General features: G+C 46.5%; 2 protein-coding genes across 6 annotated transcripts in view; one reads left to right on the top strand and one right to left on the bottom strand.

The window, feature by feature from the left end:
- LOC142585310 (uncharacterized) overlaps window positions 1-7,152 on the top strand; it is a 51,702-nt gene extending 44,550 nt beyond the window's left edge. For all 5 annotated transcript variants that reach the window (XM_075695981.1, XM_075695984.1, XM_075695983.1 and 2 more), the window contains exon 11: window positions 1,053-7,152. In XM_075695981.1, coding sequence (XP_075552096.1) covers window positions 1,053-1,284 — 232 coding nt within the window. In that variant the 3' untranslated portion in view covers window positions 1,285-7,152. The remainder of the gene's footprint in view (window positions 1-1,052) is intronic.
- LOC142585313 (solute carrier organic anion transporter family member 74D-like) overlaps window positions 1-20,485 on the bottom strand; it is a 572,676-nt gene extending 552,191 nt beyond the window's left edge. The window contains exon 1 of the mRNA XM_075695987.1: window positions 20,467-20,485. The gene's annotated coding sequence lies outside the window, so the exon portion shown is untranslated. The remainder of the gene's footprint in view (window positions 1-20,466) is intronic.
- Between the last annotated feature and the right edge of the window lie 282 nt (window positions 20,486-20,767).

Here is a 20,767-nt window from a genome sequence, read left to right as displayed (position 1 = left end):
GCGAGTTCACTAAACTGAAATATTGACTGTTCCGAAATTCGTTCAAGTGAAACATTTTTGCATAGAATCTATAAGAAAACTGCCGGGGATTTTTAAAAAGTTCGTTATTCTGAAATATTCGATAAACCGACGTTCATACAACTGAGAGTTTACTGTACTTGCCAAGTGTCATCTTTTCACTTGTTGAAGCATCTGACAGGTTTCTACAACTTCAGAAGCAATACCGAATTTACCTGTGTAATGCTGGCACTCCTTTGGATTTCTTATAGGGTGCGAGCCTTACACGAGGCAGGCTCATGGCTATGCACCGAATCCTTGAAGCGCGCTCCGAGAGCTATGCATTATGTTGCACCCACTAGCGACCAACTATGAGCACTTCTGTTCAGTCATCTTTGTCGCTTCCGCTGCTCCCATCATTTGACAAGCTTGCCTCATCAGCTTCCTCCTGAAGCCACTCATCCTCAGCATCGTCCACAACTGTTTGAGATTCCTGCCACCTTGAAGCTCTTAACGATGGCCTCGAATGAAGCTGCATGACATGCATTCACAATTCAAGCACATGCTTCTTTGCAGCGATGCCCTCTTAATGTGTGCCTGAACGCACGATGCACATGATAAACAACGCGCCTCAGCACAGCTGATGCCTTTGGAACACACTGGATATAAGATGCAGCGTGATCGCAATCTCGTAGAATACGGTGACATTGATGATGCCATTATCAACAGGATAGTAGCTAGTACCATCCATTAGCGGTTTGCAGAGATGAACCAGCACATGGTTATGATGCGGTTATATGTGTGACTGTTAGGGAAACATTTTTTTCGCAATTTGTTGGTCTCAAATCTCATTGATTTGAAGATAAAGTTTACGCTTGTGCTCCTAAGTGGGGGTATGAGCCTTAGACAAGTAAATGCAGTATTTATGAGTGTTCCTTTGAGTATGAAGCTTGTGCCATGATATAGTTATACATTGTCATGGCACAGGTGATGGCTGTCGTGTCCTTTTTAATTGAAAACACCTTCCTGTTCCTTTCTATCTTTTTCTTTCCAAGCTGGGCCAAGCGGATGAACGACAATGCTGTGGCAACACTCTCTATCAGTGACCGTGATGTTCACGTCAGCAGCAGTGGTAGCGACGGTTCGTTGCAGGGTCTGGGGCACGGCCTGGAGACCAAAGTTCCTTACCTATGTCACCAGTGCGGCACCATGTACCCAGTTACCGCAGCCAAGTACTGTTGTGAATGTGGGGCCAGGAGGCTCGGTTATATCAGCCTGTATGCATAATGACGAGTTGTCAGAATGCACAGGTACATGTTGGGACTGGTCATGACTGCCCTTGAATGTGAAGCGTAAAATATGAAGGCCGATGCTGTTGAAATCATCAGTTGCTCCCTGTGACTCAAAGGCTGTATTCCATCTGGCCACACCACACATGAATGATTATTTCTTTTCTCTCTCATTTATATAGGGAACTTGCTAAATGCCCATTTTTGGATCCAGATGAAATTACTTGCGACCTGGCAACATGTCAGACATTGAATGAAAGAAGTGGAGATGTCAAAATTTTACCTTTCAGCTCTTCGCTTCCTTAAATGTAATAGAAATGTCATTAAAAATCATGGAGCATAAGGTCGAGATTCAAAATGCAAGTGAGGTTTTTGTTGTTACACCGCTTTCTGTTCTTGTTTCCTGGAAGCAAGTTGCTCAAGATGATATCACCCTAGGTTGTGAAGTGCTATGTTGAAAAGATTTCGCAGCTGAAGTCTCATCTTAGTTTGCCTCTAGAAACAGTAGTGCTGTAGCGTGCACTTTACATTTCCCTAACCAGTAACATTAACACTTGCTGCATTTAATATTAGTGTTTGATAGCTTCAGAATGCAAGATTATCGCTATCGAAAAATAAATTGTTCATTTAATCACTTCTCAGCAGTGGGCTCCATGCTGTGATTTATAATTTTTTGTTTGGATATCAATACTCTGGCAAGAAACGTTACACCTAAATTTTCAGGTCTCTGTTCCTTTAGCAAAAGGGGTACTACCATGAACAAATTAAAATCCAAGTAAGTCAAATTAGAACAGCAAATCATAAAATTGTACTGTAAGCACAAGACAAATTAGGGTCATTGAACAAAACTGGAGCAGGCTGTGCACAGTTATTTGTTGGCAAAAAAAAAAAAGAAGCACCCTTATATACACAACGTATGAGCGAAAATTTCACATTATGTTTGCTTTTTGTTTGCATTTGAATTCTCATGGTACATGGTACATATACAGTTTTACAACCCTCTGCAAGTGGTTGATGCATTTGTACCATAGGTGCATTCCAGATGAAAGAACTGTAAGTCTGGCCCGTTAGTCATAATTCATCATCTACTAAAATTTTTTTTTCTCATTGTAGAAAATAAAGTGAAGATAAACAGGTGCATTCATTGCTTTATGACAATGCTCACACATAAGTATACTTCCCGTGTCCTTGTTTACCTCTGTGCGTCTCTTCACTCGTGGCGGGTACTGGTGTCTTCAGCAGTTGCTGAACCTTGTACAAGGTTACTACTGTGGATAACGATGAGTGTCCAATTAAGTTGTCTGCTAGGTGTTCTTTGAAAGCATCGTGTATTTCTGCTACAATGTGTGGTCCTGGTCTGCAGCCTGTGGCATATTGTGTGTGGATGTCATGTGAAAGAGTTGCGAGAGGTAGCCTTCTGGAAGTGATGTCTGCTCCATGCCACAATGCATGATTCGGAGTTCTGCGTGCGTTACTCGAGTCACTTACACATGGAACGTGTGCACTGTTGCTGGTAGATAGAAGCACACTTGACTGGAAATTCTCTCTCCGCTCTGCACGGCACGGCATTAATGTTCATATTAGCACACACTGCCTACACTGCACATTTCCGTCCATCTAGCCGAGAGTCACACATAAAAGTGAAGCTTGTGCCTTTTCGAGAACAGCAGCGATTTTATCTAAATCCATTACTATTTTGTCACTGCCTTGTGATCATTTTCGGTGGTGCAATTGTCCGACAGTTTGCATAGTCATCTCCTTTCGAACACATTTGTGCCGCATAACACCTCTTATTTTTCGCGGAAGTTTCCCAGCTTTGCAGTATGAAAGAATCCGATTTCTGTTTTTTTCTAGCACACAGCATATGGTCACAGTATTTAATAGACCAAACACTGAGCAAGGTACAATTAAAAGACATTTTAGCTGTTCCACAGGAACCTTGTTTACAGTCTCCTAAACGTCTATTAACAAATTTTATTTTGGTCAGAGTTGTGTCAGTTAACTACTGTGATCGTCCCCAATAAAATGGGATTCTATGAGACTCCTGCATTTTACGGCTCCCCCTCATAATTCAGTCTTCGTAAGAACTGCAGTGAGGAGAATGATCTTTGATTTTGGACCACACTAATGTGCATCCACAAAGAACATTTATCCTGTGTTCCTTTGTTACCATTTAAATTTCACATTGCATCACTTGTTCCAGAAGAAATTTAGCGAAAAGTGTGCAACTTTCACGAGCTAACATATCATAAACAATTAACAGCTGTCAGTAGCATTTACAAACCTCGTTCACCTTGTTGCTGGCTTACAACTGCCTGGTGAAATGTGGCACGCTAGGATAAAAGTAGCAGTGGCACTTCTCTATCTTCAGAAAAGAAGAGTGAGGTGTTTTGAGCATGGACAGCAGCAAGTGGACAGGATTGGCACCGAGTGCAGCAAAGACTAAGAAATTCTGACAAGGCACAGGAGCTGGCAGAGAGCAGCAAAGGCTGTTTTGAGTTGCAGCACTCTACCCTTTTTTCCTTCGTCGTACTCGGCGGGAGAGCTATCCATTGCAAAATAAAACATTTATTCAATCGATCAATGTTATAGCACACTGCAACAAGGCATTCTATGGCTTCCAGCACATTACTGCAATGGTTTAAGTAGCTGTTTTTTTACAGGATTGCACACAATTTAGGACTAACACAGTCAGCCGTTGTGTGCGAGTACCAGTGCTAACATGATCAGAGATTATTTTTTCTTTTTTGTTTGTTTTGCCCTTTATCATTGGCTGACGTATCACCATGCTATCATTCATTCCAGAATCGGTCTTTCAATGTGGTTGATGATAAGGAAGGAACAGAATCATAGGCAAAAAAAATCAATAGAACATACAACCTCAGATATCTTGACCCTTTGTTACACTCTGCTGCTTGACAGTTCTCTCCAATTCTGACAGTTCTCATACCCAAGTAGGCTTTTGTAAGCTGGACTAATGTTGGTCCAACATTGTCCAATGAAGGGCCAATGTGAGTTGACATTGGCCTTTGTTTTCTGTCTTGCTAGGGATAGGTGGGTACTTGCGCTCTCAAGTGACGGCTGAGCCTACGAATTGATTTGCATGGCCTACGAAGGAATGTGGTGCTTTATGTTGCTCTCTTTTGTGTATGTATCTTGTGTCTAGTTTAGGCTGAAGTGCCTTAGCAAAGTTCCTGCTGCACACTTCTGTATTACCAGGCATGGGAACAGCTGCATTTGTTCTTAGCCTTTAATTTCTTTTTGCAGCATTGTAAAGAAAAAAGCTGACTGTAGAAGCTTAGTCAAATGGAGACAACTAGAGTGTGTGCGGAACATGAAAAATACTTCCTTTGGTTGTGTGTAATCGCTGCATGGCAAGACAAGTGTTGGTTTGAGAGTTATACAAATCACTGTTGTTGTGAAGGCAGAATCAAGTGTGTGTTGCATCTTTGTCACATGAATCCACATGAAGTTGCTTTTGTTACGGTGTCCGTGCACTCTGCAACAACTATGTGCTGTCCTTAAGGCTTACTCCCTTTTTTTTCACATCATCTGGACAAAGTTATTTAGCGTTGCTTCTTTGTGCCATGCACCCATTAACAGGAGTACGGATGCCTTTGGTATGTCTTGAAATTTAAGACAGACTACTACAAGGATGTGTGTTAACATTATGTACAATCATTGTCTGCAGTAGTTAGCTAGTCATGTGATTTATTTCATGCATGCATTAGGCTATTGGATCGCAGCCACTGTTTGCTAGTTTTCTTTTTTAGTGAAGTTCGTTCATGGCAGTCTTCAGCGATGTAACTTTTCTTTACAATGACAAAGAACACACATGCACCAAGGAAGCCTTTGGCAGCTATTTAAGCTGTTTTTTGTGGCATGTGTGATGCCCTAATCAACGTCATGTAAAATATTCCTCTGTCTTTTTGCAATGTCTGATAAAGGATAACAGTCTTGGCTATTGACTGTAGGTACCTAACAGTCCATGCAAAAATATGTACAGCAACTTATCAAACAACTTTGAACTGGCATCAATCTGTCAGTAAATGTTAAGAGTGCGATTGCCTCAGCATACTTGTTTTTTTAACCTTTTGCCCAGTATTAATCTTCTGTGTTGCATGCGTATTGGTTGTTGTAAAGTTATTGCAGCTGGTCCACTTTGACTGAAAGTAGCGACCAGGCTGTGTCGGCTCTTGCTTGTTAAATGCTTGTATTCAACGTTGAGCATTCCGTGCACAGCATGTTCAGCTTGCTGCAGCTGGTTGAAACGAGGCACACATTGTCGAATATATGTGCTTCCACAGAACAGTTATGTGGTCAGATTGTTAGATGTGGCACTTTTCACGGTCCTTCTGGCGTTTTGAACAGTCGAGATTGCTGCACGTTCCTTATTTCTGGCTCGTCATATTGGCAAGTTTTTTTGTTTTGTTTTTTTTGCAGAATCTCTGTGCTCATCGCACAGTCTGTCCTCAGCGAAAGTTTGTGATGGGCAGTCTGTGTGAAAAGTTTGAGAGGTGCTGCGTTCATCACTGCACCTGTTACTGGACCCCACATATGAGGGCCGCGTACCTCTTTTTTTCCCTGTGTCTTCGTATTGGCGAGTTTCTTTCAGAATCTGTGCTTGACACAGAGTCTCTCCTCAGTGAGAGCTTCTGACATGCAGTCTGTAAAGTTCTGAAGGCGCTGCGTTTATGACTACCTGTCACTGGCCACATACCACTTCAGCTACTCAAAAGCCAACAAGGTTTTTAATTGCCATGCTGCATCTTTTTGAAACTTTGAGCAGCAGGCCTGCCTCAGGAGCCACGCAGCAGATTTTGTCACTCGTGGAGCAGCTTCGAAACTTCCAACAAAAGCCATATGGGCAAGCTGTATTGAAATGCAAACGGGAAGAAGCAAAGTAGAATCCATCTCATAGGTAATTACTTATAGTTCTAATTTGTGACCATGCTGTAATCAGCATATGAACTTGGCCCGGCTCCACAAAGAATTGTCTGCCAATACAAGCTTTATAAGGGAAGGCAAGGCAGGGCTATCGATTTGTTTTTGTCTGTAATGTTTCATTCTTGCTTGGCAATACATTCAAGCAATTTTTGCAAAAGGCAATGCTTATCAGAAAGCATTTTGTTCACATCAAGAAAGATCAACCTTACTGCTCTTTCTTTTTCTTGATGCAAGTTGACTTATGCAAGTTGACTTATATCTCTCTTTCAATATGGCACAATGTGCACAACCTTCATTTTGAATTGGGCCTATCCAAAATAGACCTCTTGTACCGACTAACTCTTGTGCACATAATATTGTGCATCACTTAGTTTGCTTGCCAAAAGCTATGGGCATTATGGAATTACAATCTCTTTCTTTTTCTTAATGACCAAAAACGATTGAAAGTGGTATGCAAGGATTGAAATAGTTAAGTACATGCCATGACTTTCATTTGTCTGTTAAAATTTTATTGTTATTGCTTCTAGCTTTTGTACCTTCAGAAATGAACATAAAATGTGCTGTCATTTTGAAAGATTTTGTTCATTTAAAGTTTACTAGAGCGTTCTTGTTTGCGGATGAACTTTTCTTGAACATTTTTGTCACATTGCTTGCTGAGATGGCGTGTACACATTTTGGTGTGAAAAAGATGGGAACTTCGTCATGCCCTTTTATAAAATGGTATTTCTGTTTCATGTTGCCCTTGATTTTCACTATTCCCTATGTTGAATGTTTGTTATCAAAGCTGTAATGAAGTGTAGCATCAAAGTGTTGCAAGGCCTAGTGCCACAGCTGTGCATGTGCTCCCTATGCGTGCCATTGTCGACTTTCGGTCGTACTACTGTGAACAAGAATTCAAATAAATGTGATGACTTCCGCATGTTGGTGTGACATCTCATTGATGTGATTGATGCAGTTGATGCCAATAAGTCCTTCAAGTTAGGCAACCTTTATCTCACAAAAATTACATTTCTGCAGCAGCCTCATTTCTCCGCCCTCCTACTCTGTTAGTACCTCGCTATCTAGCCTCATTTGGGGTTGCCCAATACGTTTTAACAGATAGCACTAAGTGTCCATGTAAGGCGAGAAATTGTGTGTGACACGGACACTTTGTGCAACAACAGCAGCAAATTGGCGATGCCGATAAGTCATGAATCTCACGATAATGAAGAAAATATAATGACGGTGACATGACATAATAACACTGCAGCGATTAAGCATGATGATGGCAATGACTATTGTTACCAGCCTTACTAGAACCAAAGTTTGGTTTTAGCTACATTGAATGGTGACATATGACAATGGCATGACGGAGACGAACAAAAGTGATGACAATAACAAGACAGCCGATGACAACTGCAACAAGGGCATGCCAACAGCAATGACATAGACAACAATGTCAATCTAACTTGTGCGTATAAAACTTATTTGCATAACACTGATACCCAAAGTGCATGTGATCTGCAGTTTTTCACCTTCTGTACACATAGTAAAAAGACACTCAAACGGAATATTAAGATGAGTTGTGTTACTAAATTACGTGTGTAGAATACCAAAAAAAGTTCACTCTTGCTGTGAGTAGAAGCAAGCCAAAAAATGCACAGAATGAAAAAGCAGGTGGCGAGTCTGGCGACACCCCTAGGCCCCTTTGAAGTTCCCGCGCATCGGCTTTCCCAGACGTCTCATATTTTTACTAAACCAACCGCAAAGCAGGCTGGTGGCACCACCTGGTTTCAGTCGTACAAACTGCTCGCTGGAGCACCTTATCTCCCCGCCCTGCATGCACACTCCTCTTGCCGCAGTTACAGTTCTTAGTGCACTGTTTCAACAACCTCCTGGACTGTGCACACGAATACTTGGTGTTTTATTGCGATAACATTTATATGGACACTCGAGGCACATTTCTGCCATCTCCATGTTCCGTGTAACATCCAACGGGTATAACATCACACCGTGCGCCGTATGTTGTACACGTTCAGTGATGGCAGCTTCCCCCCCCCCCCCCGTTTTGATAACTATACTTAAAGAAAAGTAAACGAGCACTAACACCACACCATGACGGCCCCGAAAGTATCATGTGCGCTACGATTAGGTAGGCAACGTTTGTGAAGCATGTCACAAGTTGTTGCGAATGGGTGTAAATAATGCGTTTATGATCGAATGCCAACATACTGGCCTCCAGCAAGCCCTCAGTAACCTAAATATACCACGCTGTCATGTACCACGCGAATTCGCGATGCGTATCATCTATGACGCACAAAGGCTGGCAAAGGGCACAATCACTGCTCTGGAGGTTTTATATAGTATTACAAGCTACAGTGCCGCCAACGTGCGTGCCAATCTTCTAAGCACGCGCAAAAGTCCAGAGGTGGGCAGTGGTGCTGTTATGTTTCTCGTGCCTCAAAGTCGACAAAAATATGTGCGGCCAATCATCCAGTCAGGACACATAGAAAATGAAATAAGTTTTTGAGTATTCATTTGCAAAGCGGGAACGCGATAACAGCACTTCATTCAGGCTCATACAAGTGCATAGCAAGCTTATGTTGATTAAATTATTTTAAATGCAAACCATTTCTTGGCAAACATTTCCTACTTTGACAGTATCTATCTATCAGCCGCCTACATCTTGGTGCTCTCATGGTCGTCTCGTTAACTTGGTATGTACTAAAATTAGCATAGTATGACAAGAGTGTGTGATGAACATAAATGATCGGTCATGACGTGGATATCACGACATGTGTGTCATGTAGATTATGAAACAGCCGCCTATGTATTGGTACGTAGCAAAATTCGCTTAGTACGACAAGAGTGCATGACGAACATAAATGATTGGTCATGACATGTGTGTCATGTAGGTCATGAAAGAGCCGCCTACGTCTTGGTATGTACCGAAATTGGCATAGTATGACAAGAGTGTATGACGAACATAAATGATCAGTCCTGACATGGATATCACGACGTGTGTGTCATGCAGATTATGAAACAGCCGCCTACGTATTGGTATGTACCAAAATTGACATAGTACGACAAGAGTGTATGACGAACATAAATGATTTGTCATGACATGCATGTCATGTATGTCATGAAACAGCCGCCTACATCTTGGTGTTCATGGTTGCTTCTTTAACTTGATATGTACCAAAATTGGCTTAGTATGATAAGAGTGTATGACGGCCATAAACGATAGGTCATGACATGCATGTCATGTAGGTGATGAAACAGCTGCCTACATCTTGGTGCTCTCATGGTCGTTTCGTTAACTTGGTAGGCTCCACACACACTGGTTCGCATAACATAGATTCCCACAGGGCGTGGGATCTGCCGGCTTTTTTCAGGTTAGCAACTCATCCCGAGTAACATTTCAACGTGTGTTGGCTCGTCCGTTCAAAAAGTGACGTGCTTGTCGCGAACCGAGTTGTACTAAGGTGCATGCATGGGGGGCGGTTGCGCTCGCTCTGAAATAACATTTGCGAGATATGACTTTAGTGAAGTGATGACTGCGCAAATAATTGCGGCGCTATGATGCGGCCGAAATTGCGGTAAGTGAAAATGATGTAGTCGTTGATATTTAGGCACCATTTGTCGTCTCGTAACGTAATTAAACGCACCAGCCTAAGTGCCCTACAGCAAGAGCGTCTCGGAGACATAGTGGCCGTACAGACTGTTAGTTGAACGAACGAGCAAGCGAACGACTAAACGAAGGAGCAAACGACGACTAGAAACAAGGCAGTGAACGAGCGCGCGACCTAACGTTCTCGTTGCGAGTCCTCCACCGGCGCATCTTGACCTTCACGCACTTTAAAGCTCATGCTAATTAGCACGTACAGTAAGTCTCAAAGGCAAGTGGCGCTGTCGTTGGGCGACGAACGCACCTCGTAGCTCGGCTTCGGGAGAGCACGCGCTCTTTTCCTTCGTATTGCAAATCCACAGGGCGGCCGCCAACGACGAACACGAACAAAAGAGACAAACAAAGCTATTCAGTCTAAAGAAGGCTAGTAAGTAACCACAAAAGGCAAGGGGTTGCTTTCCTAACATAAGTTTTCACGCTCGAGGCTGAAACTTTGTCAAAAGGACAGGGCTGAAAAAGTTTCGTAATCACTTTTCCGCACGCAGCCTCGCGTGCCCGCGAATTCAAGCCTGTTGGCATACAAAACGATTAAGCGCACCATATACGACCGCGCACTGCTTATATAAACAAAGTACACGTCGCGTAGGAATCGTGTTAAAGCGTGCAGGCAAATGGCAACATGCTCAGTGAACTGTGCAGTACGTTTTCTTGACTCGCTGCGCTTACCGGGCGGTGTCGAGAAGATTCATGCCTTTGTTGAAACTATTTTGGCATACGAAGGCGCAGCAGGTCATGGTGATGGAAAGTGCCGTGAAGCGACGTCGCACTTGCCACAAAACTTAGATCAAGGCGTTCGCAAACCACCTGCAAAACAACACTGAAGAGCAACGGCATTGCTCCTCGCCAATCGGGTAGACGCTTCTCAAGAGAAATTTGAAAATGGCGGTGGAGCGCGGCTATAAACAAACCAAATTGGCGCGAGGGTACACGTGATTCCGTTAGGCCAATAGCGACGCGGCGTCGGCTTCGGCGCTGAAAATCGCGCCTTTGAGCTGAGTGAAATTCACAAAACCCCTGAGCATTGGCAGTGCACACATTTCCGAACTATGACGGCGTTGGGTATGTTTTGGCTTCATTGAACAGTGAGAAAAGCGCTAATAATAATAATAATATTTGGGGTTTTACGTGCCAAAACCACTTTCTGATTATGAGGCACGCCGTAGTGGAGGACTCCGGAAATTTTGACCACCTGGGGTTCTTTAACGTGCACCTAAATCTAAGCACACGGGTGTTTTCGCATTTCGCCCCCATCGAAATGCGGCAGCCGTGGCCGGGATTCGATCCCGCGACCTCGTGCTCAGCAGCCCAACACCATAGCCACTGAGCAACCACGGCGGGTAGTGAGAAAAGCACTGTCAGCGTTGAGAAGACTGTGCTGGTGTGAACTACGGCGAGAGCCCTAGTGCAGTGATTTGCCGCAGCCGCACGTATACCTACTACATACGAGACACTCGCCCAAGGGAGGTTAGAAGAAGCCCTGTGCTAGCCACTCATCGTTAGTAATGAAGATGAGTGACTCGCGGCTAATATATTACGTTGCAAGGAACTGCGTCATGATTAACTGTTGTTCATGTGAGCACATTCTCCTCGTCAGGCGAACAGAAGTCAAAACACACCTCTTACCCTCAGAGTACACTGAGCAGTGTGACTGGGGTGGACTTTTGTATCCGTCACAAGATTTGTAGTACGTATGTACTTATTCATCGAAGCTCTAAAGAACAGATTCACAAAATGCTTCAACCACGAACAGCATCGGCGATGTTGTGGCTCTTGCAAAGAGTAATTTCCTCTGCGGCAATGGTGTTGGATGCGACGTCCACAATGAAGAAGCATGAGAATTGTTTCTTTCTATGTCCTCACGCGGATCCACTTCTTAGTCAAAGGTATTAAGAGTTCGAGCGACAGAGAACTAAGCACATTAAGCTGAGCAGAACGACTTAGGTGCCTGGTATTGTTTTGACGTTTCTTTTGTAAACAGAGTGCTTTTGTCCTAATTAACGTTTCATGCATTCTTTCAGAGCTTTTCTGGTTTTTTCTTTTTTTTTGCGATCACGGCATCGGCGGTCGCATTTCTATGTCCCTGTACACCCCTTTACTCCGAGTGGCCACGTGTACTTCGGCAAACTTTCTCGTAGGCGGATATGTATACCTATCAGGCACGTGCCCAGGGGGGGGGAGCCCCGGGCCCCCTCCCCCCGCCCCCTATCCGCCCACGCCACCACCCTCCCACACATTCCTAAAGCGCCGACAAATCAATCTACTCGCAGTCAACATTTTGCTGCCTTTTACAGCGAAAGCAGTGTATGACTAACTCCCGTAGTTCTTTTTTCGGTGTCCGTTACCAGAAAAAATCATCATGTGGGCCGATCCTGGTGATAGTGCAAAAAGGGTCCAAGATCAATGGCACATACCCCTGTGGACTCGGTAACCTGTAACGCGCCCTTCGGTACCTTCGGGATGGTCCCACGTATGGGGAGCGCTTAACGCCTGCTTCACCTCCGCCGTGGGTGGGCCCGGTAATGCAATATCTTCGGCATCGGCCTACGTATGGGGTGTTGTTATTGCCTGCTTCACCTCCACCGCGGATCGGCCTGGCATTTCACCACCTTCGGGATGGACCCACGTATGGCGAGCGCTTAACGCCTGCTTCACCTCCGGCGCGGGTGGGCCCGGTAATGCACTATCTTCGGGAGCGGCCCACGTATGGGGAGTGCTTAACGCCTGCTTCACCTTTGCCACGGTGAAGGCCGATCTTCAGGCCGACCCGCAGCGGATGTGAAACACTTTGCTTTCCGTTTGAGAGCTTTAACTGTCAGCTTTCAGTGCCATTCCATTTTCACAGAGTAGAATAGTCGTCAATTTTTTTCACTCCTTCTGGATGGCGGTAGTTATCGGCATCTTCTGGGGTGCGGAGGCCAGTTTTCTCATCGATTCGGTGCCCGCGCGATTAACTCAAGATCAATTCAGTTGTCACCATATAATGCAGCAGACAGGGTGTAGTTTATTGTTTTAATTATAGTATTTTATTTATAATGCCCAACACAATTTTTATTTCACCCTCTATTCAACGATCACGCGCAATGATGTTGCTTCGTTAGTTCGTCCTTCTTTGTTTAGACTGATCCAGGGGGCAGGAAAGGGATTAGGTTCATAGTCAGCTGGTCTGTATGCTTGTGGAACGAGTTGTCGTCGGAGAAAACGACAATTGCGTTTAACTTTTCCTTTTGCTTCATTATTTCCTCGAGTGACGGCTCGCCGCGACGCTGGCAGATCCTCGGAACCATATATCCGCGATATGCGTTAGATAAGGTGGAAAATAAAATATTGCGAAACAGCGTCCAACTTCAGACATTGCAATAACCGTTCAAACCACAAGCAATATGACTGTCACCCGTTACCTCGTCTGGTTTTTCCCTAATTGTACAGCACTAGCTTTTCGAGCAAAATTGGCAACTGGGAACAAGAGTCGCAAGGAGATGAGAAATTAAGCTAGCTACTAAGGGAGAAAGCCAAGGTGACAGCCAAACAGGGAAAAAAAGCGAAAACTGTTTGTAAAAGTATTTATTAATCAACATCTTTTTTATTTAAAAAGGAAGTAGAGAAAACGCCACCGGATGTGGAGAATAATTCCGTGTGTTTTGAATGACGCTTCTACAATTATCAATCGAGCCGCCTGACGTAGTCACTTCCCTGTTGCGCTAATGGGGGTGTTTTTTCTAACCTTCCGTAATGGGCGCAGTACGTCTAGAACCGCAGCGTCCTGCTCTCTACGCGGTTTTACGGGACTCGTGACCACGCATCGTTACGTAACTTCCCAAATAACAACACAAGTCGGTTTTGGCACTTGGTAGAGCAGTAAACGAGGGATCCAAAAGAACTGTGATTCTTGCAAAAATAATCATTTCTCTGTAATTCTTCCAGAGCCAATTAAAAAAAACGCTGCTAGAAATCTTTATTTTGCACTTTCGCTTCTTAACTTGTTCTTGGAAAGGTTCTTCCTGCCCATCTTTCATGCGCGAGCCCATTTCATGTGGTTCGCTGTTTGCCAAGTAAAGAAGAGGTGTATCTCACAGGCGTACCTGTGACATTCACATTATTCACATTTGTACTAGTAAAAGTACCCTCCCCTTCATTTGCATAGGAAAGTTACCTTGGGTTGCCCCCCCCCCCCCCCGAAAGAAAAATATCCTGAGTACGTGCCTGATACCTATAGTCCATAGGTTGGGAGCTTTCGAAACAAAACTATCTATTCACTGTAAACAGAACAACTTATTCTCGTTTTGTCGACACTGTGAGCAACGTAAGCATTCAGGAGTCAAGCATGAGTTGCAGACCTATCGCACTCTTCTGATGAGTACGCGGCGAACAAGCGCGCACTGCGGTGCGATTCAGGACAACGTTACTAGACTAGTAACGTTGAATCAGGATGGATGGACGGATGGATGGATGCTATGAGCGTCCCCTTTGAAACAGACTGGTGGGTTGCGCCATCAAGCTCTTGTTACTATGTTGCCTAATGTCCTACCTATGTTAAAAAAGAAAGGGAAAAAAAAACACGATGAATTTCCATCACCATGCTTTCTGAACCCCTATTGGGAACTTTGCTTCCGTACGCCTTCGTTCTTTTGTTGTTTTCCTACTTCCACCAATCTTCCAATCGCATCTTACTACATGTTTACTTTCCCCCTTGTTTGGGATCGGACCGCTGGTACGATCTGTTGGGAACTCGGCGCTGACGCCCGTGGTTGTACCTGGGTCGCAAGCCCCAAGGGTAGCGTTGGCCTGGCGGCCTGGGGTACAACTGGAAGCATCCGAAGGTCCCGGCAAAGCATGAGTCGACTGGTAACAACGAAACAACTTGTTTATTTTAACATCGCAAAGAGTTGGTGGTCAGGTTTGACCGAAGTAGAGAGACGGGAGAGCACTTCACTCAACAGAAGAAATCGGAGCCCCCCCTTGGCGTCCGGGGGCAGCTGTTTTTATACTCTCGCAGTTGAGGGCAAGAAGGAACCCCTCAAAAGACGAGCACGTGAATGTACAATGGGCTAATGGTGACGCACACTGTCGTAGCGATGCCGTAGCACCATGTCGAGCACGATCTCGTAGCACCCTGTCGTGGCGCTGCCGGTCGGACACAATGACTGTAATGAGAAGATGGTCCCTGCTTTGGCATCGCCTGTTTCGGGCCCAATAACTGGAATGAGATCCCTGCTTTGGCATCGCCTGTTTCGGGCACAATGACTGGAACGAGATCCCTGCTTTGGCATCGCCTGTTTCGGGCCCAATAACTGGAATGAGATCCCTGCTTTGGCATCGCCTGTTTCGGGCACAATGACTGGAATGCGAGGATGATCCCTAGGCGGTCGCATCGCCGCAGTCGCGCCTGGAAACACCTGGCGATGAGTGTTGCGGCGACGACGATCGGGCCAAAATGTCCGCCGCCCCGCCGCAGTCGCGCCGGCAAAACCACGTGTCGCAGGCGAAACGCAACAGACCGCCCCGCCGGGGGAAGGAGATCCCGATGGACAGGGGACTGCATCCGCTGTCCGGAGGGATGTCGCTCGATGATGCTCATAATCGAAGTCGGGCGTCCCTCGACGTTTCTTGAGCGCAGCGCACAGAGAAGGCCTCGTTCTCTTGTTCAGGTTCGCACGGGACACTGCAAAGTGACTTCGGGAGAGTTCACATTTTTGTTCTCGTTCCCGGCAAGCGTTAGAACTACGCTGAAACTCAACCGCTCAGTCAGCAAGCACGGCACAACCCTCACTAAGCCCTGCCAGGCTCTTTCCCCTTTTTATACCACTGCCTAGTTCCCTACAGTAGTCTAGCATCACTCAGAACGCGTCCACAAATTGAAAAATTGCACTAGAAAGCATATCATCACTTTGAAACACTAAACAAAAGCAATATGTTAAAAAAAAATCCTGCCTCAGGAAGAAAAACATCAGTAACAAACAATTTTGAGGCTGATTCCTACGTTAGGGGCTTCGACTTAAGCCATCGGCGTTACCGTTGAGACTCCCCTTTTTTGTAACGCACCTCAAAGGAATATTGTTGTAAAGCGAGGCTCCAGCGCAGGAGGCGGCCATTTTTGGGAGAGATGGTCTGCAGCCATTGGAGAGGGCAGTGATCCGTCTCAATGATAAACCTCGAGCCGGCTAGATAGCATGACAATTTCTGAACGGCCCACACGAGACATGCACACTCTTTCTCGGTGGCGCTATACGCCTGCTCACGACTGGTCAGCTTACGACTAGCATACAGGACGGGGTGTTCTACTTCTCCATTTTCCCGTTGGCACAGTACAACGCCCATGCCTCGCTCACTAGCATCGCACTGAACAATGAACCCTTTTGTATAGTCTGGCGATCGTAGCACAGGCTGGCTTGTTAGGGCACTCTTTAGGGCGCTAAAAGCTCTTTCCTTGGTCTCGTCCCAGACGACTGTTTGAGGCTCTGTCTTTCTTAGAGCATCCGTCAGGGGAGCCGCGATATCAGAGTACCTAGGGATGTACCTCTGATAGTAGCCGGCGACACCCAAGAACGACCGAATATCGGTCTTGGTGCGCGGTTGCGGAAAGTCTCGCACAGCGGCCACTTTTATTTCAGAGGGGCGGCGACGACCCTGACCAATCACGTGACCGAGATAGACAACCTCGGCCTGTGCTAACTGGCACTTAGGAGCCTTGACTGTCAAGCCCGCTTCGCGCAGGCGGGTTAGCACTGCCCGCAAGTGTGTCATATGCTCAGACCAGGATGCGGAGAATATCGCTACGTCGTCTAGATACGGTAAAGCGAATTCTTGCTGTCCCCGCAACACTTTATCCATGAGGCTTGAAAAACAGTATGGCGCGTTCTTCAAACCAAAACTCAACACTTTAGGACGGAATGTTCCCATTGGTGAAATGAACGCCGCATACCTACTAGCCTCTTCTGTAAGTGGAACCTGCCAATAACCCCTGACAAGATCTAGGGTGGAAATAAACTGAGCGCTACTAACTTTCTCAAGGCGCTCCTCGATGTTAGGGATCGGATAAATTTGATCCTTAGTGATGGAATTAAGCCTGCGGTAGTCGACGCAAGGACGAGGTTCCTTGCCCGGTACCTCAACTAAAATCAAAGGGGAGGTATAATCACTCTCACCTGCCTCAATAACACCGAGCTGTAGCATTTTCTTTACCTCAGCCTCCATAATATCGCTCTGGCGGGGTGACACCCGATACGCCTTGGATCGTACTGGCTCTGGGGAGGTAAGTTCTATATCATGAGTAAGTACAGAAGTCCTACCAGGCCTCTCAGAGAACAGACCTTGAAACTCTTGTAATAGCTGGTGTAGTTCGGTTTTCTGCTCAGGCGACAGCGGTGCTTTACTGATAAGGTCACTAATGACTTGACCGGTGTCTTCCCTGTTCGTCACTGAGCCTAGTCCCGGAAGCTCGACCGGAAGCTCTTCAGGAACGTTTACCATCATGCACACCACTGCTTCCCTTTGTCTATAAGGTTTGAGCAGATTACAGTGGTAAACTTGCTGTGCTTTCCGCTTTCCTGGCAGACTTACCACGTAGTTAACGTCCGACAGTTTCTGAACAATTCGTGCTGGGCCCTCCCACTGCACGTCTAGTTTGTTGTTTAGCGATGTGCGCAATATCATGACCTCATCGCCAACCTCAAAACGACGGGCCCTGGCTGTCCGATCATAATAAACCTTGGCCCTCTGCTGGGCCTTTGCCATTGCTTCACCTGACAACTCCTGTGCCCTTCTTAAGCGTTCGAGGAGCTTAAGCACGTACTCCACCACGACTGGGTCGTCGCCCCTACCTTCCCATGATTCTCGAAGCATGCGAAGCGGAGATCGAAGCGAGCGACCGTACACCAGTTCAGCTGGCGAAAACCCCGTAGCCGCATGCGGCGCGGTCCTTAAAGCAAACATCACCCCAGGCAGACACAGCTCCCAGTCAGTTTGATGTTCAAAACACAAGGCTCTCAACACGCGCTTCATGACGGAGTGGAGCTTCTCAACGGAATTCGACTGTGGGTGGTACACTGAGCTGTGTAACAGCTTTACCCCACACCTTTCGAGAAAAGTTGTCGTCAAAGCGCTAGTAAACACTGTGCCCTGATCTGATTGAATTTCTGCAGGAAAACCAACTCGCGCAAATATGGACAGTAGTGCATTAACTATCTCAACTGAGCTGAGTTCTTTAAGCGGCACTGCTTCAGTGAACTTTGTCGCTGGGCAGATCACAGTCAAAATGTGTCTGTACCCCGTGGCTGTTACCGGCAGAGGTCCCACAGTATCAATAACGAGCCGTCTAAAAGGCTCCGTAATGATAGGTACCAATTTCAACGGCGCCCTCGATTTGTCCCCTGGTTTGCCCACCCGCTGACAAGTGTCACATGTCCTCACGAAATGGTCTGCGTCCCGAAAACACCCTGGCCAATAGTACTCTTGCAAGAGACGGTCCTTAGTTTTCTTAACTCCTAGGTGTCCGGACCACGAACCCCCATGCGACAAGCGCAACAGATCCTGACGATAGCATTGAGGCACGATCAGCTGATCGAACTCCACTCCTCTTCGGTCTAGATACTTCCGGTACAGGACTCCACCTCTTTCCACAAAACGCGCAGTTTTCCTGGCGATACCTTCTTTGACATTGCAGCGCACGTTTTCCAGGCTGCCATCCTTTTTTTGCTCGGCTATCAAAGCCGACCGGCTGACTTTTAGCAACCTATCAAGTCCGTCTGACGTAGGCGCGATGAGCAAATCAGTAGATAGCTCTTCTAACTTTCCCGAATCGGGATTTTCCTCTCCAGTATCTGGCGCCTTCAACGCTACAGACTCAATTTTATTCAGTTCGGGCGTGCTCTGAATATCAGCTTGCTGCGCCTCTGACCCTTTTTCGTTGTTTGATAACGTCGGCCCCGCAACTACCGCCTTTGCAGCGAGCTCCCGAACCTTCGATCTGGTTAAGGCCTGAACACTAGCTTCACCAAACAAAAGCCCCTTCTCGCGCAGGAGGTGATCGGACCTGTTTGAAAATAGGTACGGGTACTGGGGTGGCAGCATAGATGACACTGCCGCCTCCGTCTCAAGCGCTCCGAAAGGTCCTTCAATAAGCACCCTTGCTACTGGCAGACACACGCTATGAGCTTCCACGGCTTGCTTGATCCATGCGCACTCGCCCGTGAACATATGGGGTTCTACGTAAGACGGGTGAACTACATCCATCGTAGCTGCGGAATCGCGAAGCACTCGGCACTCTTTCCCGTTCACGAGGAGGTCTCGCATGTAAGGCTCGAGAAGCTTCATGTTCTCGTCAGTGCTGCCTATTGAAAAAAACACAACTTTTGGTGTTGTTTCCGGACACTGCGCCGAAAAGTGACCCGGCTTCTGGCACGTATAACAAACGCCCGCTCGCCTCATCTCGAACCGCTTTCTGCGTTTGGCTGCCGCCGTCTCTTTACGTCTGGTCGGACTGCTTTCACTCGCATCCGCACTACGCGTGTCCCCCTTTAATCTCATGGGCGTGAACTTCGGCCTCTCAAACTTCGAGCCAAATTCACCCTTTTGACCGTCCTTAGCTCCGCGAGCCCGACGCGTCACAAACTCCTCGGCTAGCTCAGCGGCTTTAGCCACCGTACAAACGTCTGGCCTATCCAAGACCCAGTATCGCACGTTCTCCGGTAACCGACTATAAAACTGTTCTAGCCCGAAACACTGCAGAACTTTATCGTGGTCACCAAACGCTTTCTCTTCTTTGAGCCACTCCTGCATGTTCGACATAAGCCTATACGCAAACTCTGTATATGACTCACTTCTGCCTTTCTCATTTTCCCGAAACTTCCGACGGAACGCCTCCGCAGACAGCCGGTACTTTTTTAGCAGACTCGATTTTACTTTGTCGAAATCCTCTGCTTCCTCTCTATCCAAGCGAGCGACTACGTCGGCCGCCTCGCCGGGTAACAAAGTGAGCAAGCGCTGTGGCCACGTTTCCCGAGAGAACCCCTGCTTCTCGCACGTTCGCTCAAAGTTAACCAGGAACAAACCAATGTCCTCTCCAAGCTTAAACGGCCGCATCAGGTCAGTCATTTTGAACAATACGCGTTCTCCTGCACCGTGTGCCTGACTTCCATTACGAGCGCGTTCCATCTCTATCTCGAGACGCTTCATTTCCAAAGCGTGTTGATGGTCACGCTCTTCTTTTTCTTTCTCTTTTTGTTCTTTAAGTTCGCGCTCCTGTCTTTTTGCAGTCTCCCTCTCTTCAATAGTCTCAAGGCATTCCGACAGCTCGTCATCCTCAGCCTCTAACTCAAGAATGGCCTTTAGCAGTTCAGGTTTTCTTAGTTTGTCTGAGACATCCAGACCCAACTCTCTTGCAAGCTCCAACAATTTCGGTTTGCGCAACGACTTCAAATCCATGGCTGCTCTGAATGCTGCTTTCTCTACTGCTTACTATTGTCTTGCCGCAAACTAACCCGGCAGCAACGACAACCACAATTACCAGCTCTGTTTCTAACACTAACAAAAAGCCTGGCAAAGCTCAGAAGAAGAAAGTCCCGCACTCACCAAACCTCGCAGGCAGGAATTCCGCGCAGTCGTTCCGCTGCAGGCAACCAGTCGTCACACAGGGCTCGTTGCACTGCTCCCGGATCGTCGTTGAGCTGCTCAGCATACAGTCAACTGCATCTCTTCGCTGCTGGCCTCCGTTGTCGCGATGTCACCGCTGGCAGACAGTTGTTTGAAGTCGGAGGTGATCCCACCGCTGCCACCAGATGTTTGGGATCGGACCGCTGGTACGATCTGTTGGGAACTCGGCGCTGACGCCCGTGGTTGTACCTGGGTCGCAAGCCCCAAGGGTAGCGTTGGC

The sequence above is a fragment of the Dermacentor variabilis genome, chromosome 6, assembly GCF_050947875.1.
Source record: "Dermacentor variabilis isolate Ectoservices chromosome 6, ASM5094787v1, whole genome shotgun sequence".
In the NCBI taxonomy this organism is placed as follows: domain Eukaryota; kingdom Metazoa; phylum Arthropoda; class Arachnida; order Ixodida; family Ixodidae; genus Dermacentor; species Dermacentor variabilis.
The sequence above is the reverse complement of the archived record's forward strand: the minus strand, read 5'-3'. Positions and strand labels throughout refer to the sequence as shown.